General features: G+C 47.3%; 1 protein-coding gene across 3 annotated transcripts in view; it reads right to left on the bottom strand.

Moving 5' to 3' along the window:
* Positions 1-9,858, bottom strand: part of LOC123519945 (adenylate cyclase type 2-like) — a 60,229-nt gene that overhangs the window by 24,138 nt on the left and 26,233 nt on the right. The window contains exon 2 of one of the 3 annotated variants that reach the window (XM_045281671.1): positions 7,757-8,353. The exons of 1 other annotated variant lie outside the window; for it this stretch is intronic. In XM_045281671.1, the coding sequence (XP_045137606.1) occupies positions 7,757-7,953 (197 nt within the window). In that variant the 5' untranslated portion in view covers positions 7,954-8,353. Of the gene's footprint in view, positions 1-7,756; positions 8,365-9,858 lie in introns of all 3 variants that reach the window. One more of the 3 variants, XM_045281672.1, reaches the window with a different exon arrangement.

A 9,858-nucleotide genomic window follows, 5' to 3' on the forward strand; every position in this document is an offset into this window, starting at 1 on the left:
GGTAGGACTGAGACCACATCAACACACAACACACCGGGAAAGCGAGGTTACAACCCCTCGATTTATATCCCGTACCTATTTACTGTTAGGTGAACAGGGGCCACACATTAAGAGGCTTGCTCATTTGCCTCGCCGCTTTACGGGACTCGAACCCGGCTCTCTCGATTGTGAGTCGAGCGTACTAACCACTACACTACGTGTGTGTGCAGTATTCTCTGACTAGCCAAGACACGGATGAAGAGGTAAACCAGAGATGTTCATTACTACTGTTTATTATTGTATACACTAACGAGCGGAGATGAGTCGAGCGGTGCGTATGTCCCAGAGTTCCGGTGCTGACTGGCGAGTCCTCGGGCTGAACATCCGGCCCGTGACTTCACACCATCCAGCTGGGGTCAGGTCACTGCACCTGGCCCGGCTTAGAAGGGGATCGGCGTAATGCGTGGAATCCGCGAGCCGTGCCGCACCTAGCCCAGCTGTTCTCAGGTAGTTCCACACCTGGGCTGGATTAGCGTGGTGGAAGTAGTAGTGGTAGTAGTAGTAGTAATAGTAGTAGTAGTAGCAGTAGTAGTGTGGTTCACTACAGTACCCCCTCCCCAAAGAAGGAAAAAAAAAAAACGAGGCATAAGGGGAGTAGCAAGGAACCTCTAAGAGGCCTGGAAAAAAATAGGGGGTTGGCTTAACCGCCAAAGCGGACGATGACGCCGGGAGAAGTGACAGGAGGAGGAGATGGGGGCTGGGAGACAGGCGGGGTGGGTGGTGGTGGTTGGGGGCTTGCCGGCGGCTCCTGGTCTGCCAGAGGGCGAGGTGAGGACGCCAGTCCCGACGAGGAGGGATCCCGCGGTGGCGCCCCGCGGCGGCAGGCAGCACGGTGCCACCTCCCTGGGGTGAGGAAGGCGCAAGGGCTCCGCCACGGGAGGAAGGTGCTACTGTGGGAGCAGAGGCGGCGCCGTGGGCGGAGCAGGAGACAGGTGAGCCGACTTCACCCGGTCCCACGAAACGACGTACGGACGGCCCTTAATCTCGAGGGTGACGTATTTCTCGCCCCTGTGCAGCACACGATATGGGCCCCCATACGGCGGCTGGAAAGATCCTGTGGTAGAACCAGTCCTCAGGAAGACAGCTGCCGCGTCACGGAGGTTCGCCATAGCCTGCCGCAACACCGGAAGAAAGGCCAGAGCGTGTCCCCCGGGCGACCCAGGTGCCGCGAATTGGCCAGGAAGTCTCAAGTCCTCCCCGTAGACCAGCTCCGTCGGCGTGTGATGCAAGTCTTCCTTCTCCGTGGCCCTCCAGGTCAGCAGGATGATCGCGAGGGCGTCAACCCAGCCACCAGGATGGGGGAGGGAGCGAATCGCTTCCTTGAGACGCCGGTGAAAGCGCTCCACCATCCCGTTGGCCTGTGGATGATAGGCTGTGGTGCGTTGGCGCGACGTGCCGAGGAAGGCCATGAGCTCACCCCAGGCGTGAGACTCAAACTGCACCCCCTGGTCGGTGATGATAGTGACCGGCGCCCTGAAGTTTGACACCCACCCCGAGAGGAAGTGGGCGGCCGTACACTCCGCCGTGCTGTCAGGCATCGGAATCGCGGTACCCCAGCGTGTGGTCCGGTCTACACAGGTGAGGAGGTACCGGTGGCCGCGGCCAACCAGATCTATGTGGACTGTGTGGAAGCGTTCCGTGGGTGTGGGGATGGTCTGCAGTGGCGTGCGGGTGTGGCGGTGAGTCTTGGCGGCCTGGCAAGGAAGGCAGGTACGGAACCACTCTATAACTTCCTTCCTCATTCCTGGCCAGACCGCCCGCCTGCTGATGATGCGGTGCGTCCCCAAGATGCCAGGATGGTTGAGAGAGAGTGGTAGTGGCGGAAGATCTGCTGGTGGAACGGCCGTGGCACATATGGGCGTACCTGCCCGCACGACACATCGCACCAGAGTTGCCGTGGAGAGTCGGGGAGCTGTTGCTGAACGAGCTGCAGTGATGTGGGCCCCTCAAGCAGTGACTGTAGCTCCGGGTCGTCCTCTTGTGCTGCCGCCACCGGTTCGTAGTCCAAAGGTGGAGGACGAGACAGGGCGGCGACCGTGCGGGAGGGAGCGTCGCCACGGGAGAGAGCATCAGCCACTGTGTTTTCCTCCCCGAATGTGCTTAGGTGAGTTCTTAACGCCCTTCAGGAGGTCGTTGAGGGGAGCCAGAGGAGCGGCGGCCTGGGGAATGAACCGGTGGTAGTAGATAATCATCCCCAGGAATTCCCTGAGTCTCCTGACGGTCGTGGGGCGCGGGAAATCCTCAATGGCTGTCACCTTCTGGGGGAGGGGCTCCAAACCCTCCGCACTCACCTTGTGGCCCAGAAAGTCCACTTCTGAGGGTGGAGTTTGAGGCCATGGTCCTGAAGGTGACTAAGCACCTGCCGCAGGTGGACTGCATGTTGCTGAGGCGAGGAGGACGCGATGAGAATGTCATCGATGTAAACGACGACGAAGTCCAACCCTCTCAGGACCCTGTCCATGAACCGCTGGAAGGTCTGGGCGGCGTTTCGAAGACCGAATTTCATAAAGGGGTATTCGAACAATCTGAAGGGCGTAATCACCGCGGTCTTCGGAACGTCGTCCTCTGCCACAGGAATCTGGTGGAACGCCCGCAGGAGGTCGATCTTCGAGAAGACAAACTTGCCATGGAGCTTGGTGTTGAAGTCCAGCACGTGGGGGATAGGGTACCTATCGAGGCGGGTCATGGCGTTAAGGGCCCTGTAATCCCCGCAAGCCCGCCATTCTCCATTCTGGGCCTTGGGCACCATGTGAAGTGGCGACGCCCAGTTGCTGTCAGACGGGCGCACAATGCCTTCCTCCAGCATGAGGTCAAACTCCTTGCGCGCAGCGTGAAGACGTTCCGGGGGCAGCCGCCGGGGCCGAACGAAGCACGGAGGACCAGTTGTCACGATGGAATGCTGTACCCCGTGTTGGACCCGAGGCGAGGGCCCCGGAGCAAATGTCTCTCACCCAGAGAAGCGGGCGCTGGCTGGCGGGAAACCACTCTGGGTGCTGCGGCGGAGGTGACGGCGCAGGGGAGTCAGAAGAGCTGGGAGTGGGCTGACGGGGCCTCGGCGGCGGGACCGAGGCAAAGCCCTCCGCGGGCTGCAGAGGAGCGTGCTGCCAGTAGGGGTGCCTGGCGCCGACCGAAGGCTGCGAAGGGGCGCGCCCAGCTGAGATGCACAGATGGGTGGGCGGCGCGGAAGCCCGGCCACCAGTAGGCTGCAGACGTAATGGTGGAGGAGACGGGGCCCGGCCATCCCGGGACCGCTGCTTCGCCGGCGGGGACGACGTGTGGGCGATAGTAGGCCGTCCAGGGGACGCGGGCGCGTCATGACCGCTCATGGAACACTGCGGAGCCAGCGGCGGAGGCGGTGCAGGTTCCATGGGGCCCGGGGCAGGCTGTACAGCTGGCGGAGATAGGACGGCGGGGCAACGGGTCGGGGCAAAGACGAGGAAAAGAGGCGGGGGCGGGTAATGGTGTTAGCGGGCCCCGCCCGCCACGTCTCCCTGGCGGGGCCAAGCACATGGCGGTCGGCAGCTGCGTGCCTCCTCCCCGAAACGCCTGTGATAGAAACAGAGAGGTAAACCAGAGATGTTCATTACTGCTGTTTATTATTGTATACACAAGCGAGCGGGAGATGAGTCGAGCGGTGCGTATGTCCCGGAGTTTCGGTGCTGACTGGCGAGTCCTGGGCTGAACATCCGGCCCGTGACCTCACACCATCCAGCTGGGGTCAGGTCACTGCACCTGGCCCGGCTTAGAAGGGGATCGGCGTAGTGCGTGGAATCCCTGGGCCGTGCCGCACCTAGCCCAGCTGTTCTCAGGTAGTTCCACACCTGGGCCGGATTAGCGTGGTGGAAGTAGTAGTGGTAGTAGTAGTAGTAGTAGTAGTAGTAGTAGTAGTAGTAGTAGTAGTAGTAGTAGTAGTAGTAGTAGTAGCAGTAGTAGTAGTAGCAGTAGTAGTGTGGTTCACTACATGTGTGTGGTGTGTGTGTGTGTGTGTGTGTGTGTGTGTGTGTGTTCGTTCGCTTCCTCGGTACGCCCCATGTGTGTATTTGTGAGGTGTGACACATGTTTGTGGGCTTTCAAACAAATGGGATTGATTTACTCTTGTTAGAATCACCGGTTATTGTGATGTAGTTCGGTGTGTGTTTGTCAGTCTTTATGGTGTGATAGAGGACACACACACACACACACACACACACACACACACACACACACACACACACACAGTTGGTGGTATTGGCGGGAGCATGGACGTGTCCTTGTTACCACTACAGACACCTGAGGTCGCAAAAACCTTCGTGGAAACACATGAGTATTTCGCACACGTGTCGCGGATGCTGCAGCGATAGCACCACCGCCACCGCCGCCACCGCCGCCTTTCATGGTTGCGGGGTGAGGACGCCGCTGAATATAGGACAAGTGGATGATGCAGTATTTTTCATGTTGTGCTATCTGGAAAAGGTCAAACGATTCCTTGAAGATTAACATAAATAGATATAGTGACTTTATCTGGTCTGTCCGTGAATAGCATTGGTCTGTGTGTTCTCAGGACAACATCCGAGGTCTCTGTGAAAAGCGGATTCCTCTGACGCCTCCTCTTGCCTTCCTCTGCACCTTTCCATGTCCCTCTCATTTTCTTTGCCTTCGCTCTGCAAGCTTAAGATGACTCGGTGAAAATATGTCATTAATGAAATATTTATGGATAGTTGTTAAAATTCAACATGTGCTCTGAATGTTATCATTATATTGTTTTAACTTATCACTCAACTTCAACTCTTCTAGACTGACGGCAACGGGTTTGTCTTTTCTGTAATCTTGGCCTACTCTCGCATGCAAGAAAATTTCACCTCAGAGATGTAATGTTTTATAATAAGTTGTTAAGGACAGTCAATCTCTTCCTGGTGGAGGGGCAGCGCGTGACGCCTTTTTCAGCAAATAATAACTCCTGTATGTCTTGCTACATTGCTGGCTCTCTAAGGCGGGGAGAAAATGTTTCTCTCATAATTCCTTGCGTAATTATGTACGTAAATACTTAAAAGACTTTGGTTAAACAGTTCTTTAGTCTATAAAATACAAAATCAACCATTTTTTTCTCAATTAGTCCGTCCATACAAACTATTTTCATCCATCAGTCTTAAGTATAAGCGTTAAAAACAAACTTCTGTCATCGCCCAGTGAGCGTGTGGTATCAGGGAACGGTGGTAACTTTATGATAGAAGCGTGATTAGTTTGAGCAGAAGGCCTTCAAAACAAGGTGTGGCAGATTGGGGTACCTTCACCCCGCATGGCGAGGCGGCACACAGTGTACTGGTACGGTATACTAATGTTGTGGTAGTTAGCAGGTAATAATAACCGCTATTTTCCCCCTTTACTAACTATATGTACTTACCAACTTTTATTTATAGTGATCTTTTTCGTTTTGTTCGTCTACTTGTCTGTCATTCCATTTGTTTGTTAGGTAGACATTTCATAGATACCTCTTTCGGTTTCTGTTAAGTTTGGGCAAAGATCAGTTTAAGTAACAGCTGATCTTGGCAGGTTTGCGGTTGCAGACTTTGATTTTATAAGCATTATTCTTTTTTTTTTTATAATGTAGGATGGAAAGATGTAGACTTTAGATACCTTTTAACCCTTTCAGTACCATGACACGTTTCCATATTCATCCTGCTTAGTATTTGGTGATTTTATACAGCTTCAGAAACTCACGTGTGGGATTAAAATAGTGAAGACTGTGGCTATTAATCTTCTGACCTTCATAGACCCTTCCTAATGTCAATAAAAATGGTCTTATCATACAAGGTAATCAATCAAGGTAAAAATGTGATCCAGTATTGAAGAGGTTAATAGTATGTGATCCAGTATTAAAAGGGTTCATAGTATGTGATCCATTATTGAAGGGATTAATAGTATGTGATCCAGTATTAAAAGGGTTCATAGTATGTGATCCATTATTGAAGGGATTAATAGTATGTGATCCAGTATTGAAGAAGTTAATAGTATGTTATCCAGTATTGCAGAAGTTAATAGTATGTGATCCAATATTGAAGGAGTTAATAGTATGTGATCCAGTATTGCAGAAGTTAATAGTATGTGATCCAGTATTGAAGGGATTAATAGCATGTGATCCAGTATTGAAGAGGTTAATAGTATATGATCCGGTATTAAAAGGGTTCATAGTATGTGATCCATTATTGAAGGGATTAATATTATGTGATCCAGTATTGAAGGAGTTAATAGTATGTGATCCAGTATTGAAGGGTTTAATAGCATGTGATCCAGTATTGAAGAGGTTAATAGTATGTGATCCGGTATTAAAAGGGTTCATAGTATGTGATCTAGTATTAAAGGGATTAATAGTAGGTGATCCAGTATTGAAGGAATTAATAGTATGTGATCCAGTATTAAGGGAATTAATAGTATGAGATCCAATATTAAAGGGGTTAACAGTATGTGATCCAGTATTGAAGGGGTTAATAGTATGTGATCCAGTATTGAAGGGATTAATAGCATGTGATCCAGTATTGAAGGGATTAATAGCATGTGATCCAGTATTGAAGGGATTAATAGCATGTGATCCAGTATTGAAGAGGTTAATAGTATGTGATCCGGTATTAAATGGTTCATAGTATGTGATCTAGTATTAAAGGGATTAATAGTATGTTACCCAGTATTGAAAAGGTTGATAGTTTGTGATCCAGTATTAAAGGAATTAATAGTATGTAATCCAGTATTGAAGTGATTGATAGTATGTGATCCAGTATTGAAGTGATTAATAGTATGTGATCCAGTATTGAAGGGGTTAATAGTATGTGATCCAGTATTGAAGGGGTTAATAGTATGTGATCCAGTATTGAAGAGATTAATAGTATGTGATCCAGTATTAAAGGGGTTAACAGTATGTGATCCAGTATTGAAGTGATTAATAGTATGTGATCCAGTATTGAAGGGGTTAATAGTATGTGATCCAGTATTAAAGGGGTTAACAGTATGTGATCCAGTATAGAATGAGTTAATAGTATATACTGCGTAAGAGTAGTGGCGAGGCAATACCCAAGGCCTGAGTGCAGACCTTGTGACAACACAGATCTCTTCTTGTGTCACGTTATCATCTTCATACATTCCGGGAAGCCTTACAGAGTCCAGGAATGAAGTGATCGACGTATGTGGCCGAGGTGTCCGTAAATATCTGAAATGACTATTTAGTCGAAATGGAGCTTTGCACGTGTAGCTTTTGGGAGATGACTGAATGTTTGTGCCAATGAGTGAGCCGGTAATGAAATATCCGTTAAGAAACTATACCATTCCAATAAGTCTAGATTAGAGAGAGAGAGAGAGAGAGAGAGAGAGAGAGAGAGAGAGAGAGAGATAAGTAAAGGGAATAGAAATAAAGACTGGAGACAGAGGTTATTGTAGATAGAACTTGTTATTAACCAGGAAAAATTATTATCGCGGAGACCGACGGGCTCTTCAATAGCACGATATGAAAATTCTCCTTACTTATCAGAGAGAGAGAGAGAGAGAGAGAGAGAGAGAGAGAGAGAGAGAGAGAGAGAGAGAGCATTCGTTATTTTTTTATGTAAGCCGGGAAAACTGGCCAAGGGCAACAAAAACGATAATACAGAAAAAGACCCACTTAGATGCCAGTCTTCAAGCACGGCCCAGAGAGTTAACGAAGGAATGGGATAAGTGTGTAGCAAACTTGCCCCCTCTCTCTTGAAGTACTCACCCGTAGCTGATATATCTGCCGTTCAGAGACACTCCCGGTATACCGTCGAGGCTGGGGCGCTGCATGGAGGACGCCGTGCTGTCCATGCTGCCCCGCTGCCTGCTCCTCATCCTCGACAAAAACTCCAGCAGCTGAGTCTCCATCAAGGTGAGACTCGAAACCCGCCGCACACTCGCTTGACGCGTTGCCGAAGTCATCTTGAAGCGCGTCACTCTTTCGTTTCTTTCAATCTCGGTTCGCGTATGGTCTTCCACACCAAGGCTGATTTTATTTCCTTCTTTTCTCTTTTCTTACCGCGTTTGTTTTCAGTCTCCGGTGAAAGTGATGGTTCTCATTTTTCTTTTAGTCGTGTTTTTTGATTGTTTGACATGGGGTGGGCAAGTTTCACGGATGCTTCAGTCTTAGCTTCCAGTTCTTAGCAAAGCCTCTCGGGTAAGACGGAGCATCGGCACGCTTCATCCTCCCAGGCTGTGTGGCGGGCCGCCGTGGTAACGCTGTGCTACAGATCGCCTTCACGGAAACAAATGAATGCTCGCCTGTCACTTCACGTTTATTTCGTCCCCCTCCTCTCTTTTTCCAGTGTTTGAATTTCCACTCCTGAAAATACGCTGGCGATTAAAAGCGTACATGGGACGTAAATGTTGCTAGTTTTTCGTTATAACTTATTTGCAGTATTATGAAACACGTAACATAAGTGTTGTTGTTGTTGTCGTTGTTGTTGTTATCATCATTTATTACTATTATTGTTATTACTATTATTATCATTTTACTACAATTATTATTGTTATTATTATTTTTAATTATTATTATTATTATTATTATTATTATTATTATTATTATTATTATTATTATTCTAATGATAATAATAATAATAATAATAATAATAATAATAATAATAATAATAATAATAATAATAATTATTATTATTATTATTATTATTATTATTGTTAATATTATTATTATTATTATTATTATTATTATTATTATTATTATTATTATTATTATTATTATTATTATTATTATTATTATTATTATTATTATTATTATTACTATTGATATTAGTGATAGCATAGTAGTAGTAATAGTAGTAGTAGTATTAATGATAGGAGTTAACATTAATACTACTGCTGCTGCTACTATTGCTACGTTAACAACAACGGTAGCAGCAACAATATCTATAACAACAGATGGAGCAGTAGCAGAAGTAACAACAACAGCAACAACAACAACAACAACAACAACAACAACAACAACAACAACAAAGACCAACAACAACAACAACAACAACAACAACAACAACAACAACAACAACAACAACAACAACAACAACAACAACAACAACAACAACAACACCAACAACAACAACAACAACAACAACAACAACAACAACAACAACAACAACAACAACAACAACAACAACAACAACAACAACAACAACAACAACAACAACAACAAGAAAGACCAACAACAACAGCAATAACAACAACAAGAACAACAAGAGTAACAACAGTTACAACTACTACTACTACTACTGCTTCTGCTAGTACTACTAGTGTTACTATTTGTAGCCTACTATTATTAGTGGTCAAGATAACAGAGCCTGTATTAGCGAATTATTGCATATGTTCCTTTATTGTCCATGGCAGCGAGGCGCGCTGGTCGTCGCGATAGCCTAAATCTTTACCTCAGCTGCAGCGGCTTTATCACAATATTTTGATGAAACAACTCTGCAGTGAGGGAGGATTTTTCGACAGGGACGAGACAAAATGATCGTGTATTTTGAGAACAACTTGATTGCACTGATTAATTTTTGTCTTTCTTGAAAATATTTTTCACTTTACGATCGATGTCTCCGACTTTTTTTTTTTTTTACGAATTAGGTATAAAAATGTAGATCTTTTTAGGGATGCTGTTCCTGGCACGTTAGTGTGACACGTGTTTAGGCGTGTCTTTCCTCTTTGACGTGGAGCAGCAGTGGTAGTGTCTGCGTCGTTATGATTACGTGAAAGGATACCATGTTTCGCCACGTACTGAACTGCTGAGGTGTGAATTCACGTGTGAGGTACTGAAGACTGTTGCACAGCGAAGTGTCAGTCACGTCG

The sequence above is a fragment of the Portunus trituberculatus genome, chromosome 46, assembly GCF_017591435.1.
Source record: "Portunus trituberculatus isolate SZX2019 chromosome 46, ASM1759143v1, whole genome shotgun sequence".
Taxonomy (NCBI): domain Eukaryota; kingdom Metazoa; phylum Arthropoda; class Malacostraca; order Decapoda; family Portunidae; genus Portunus; species Portunus trituberculatus.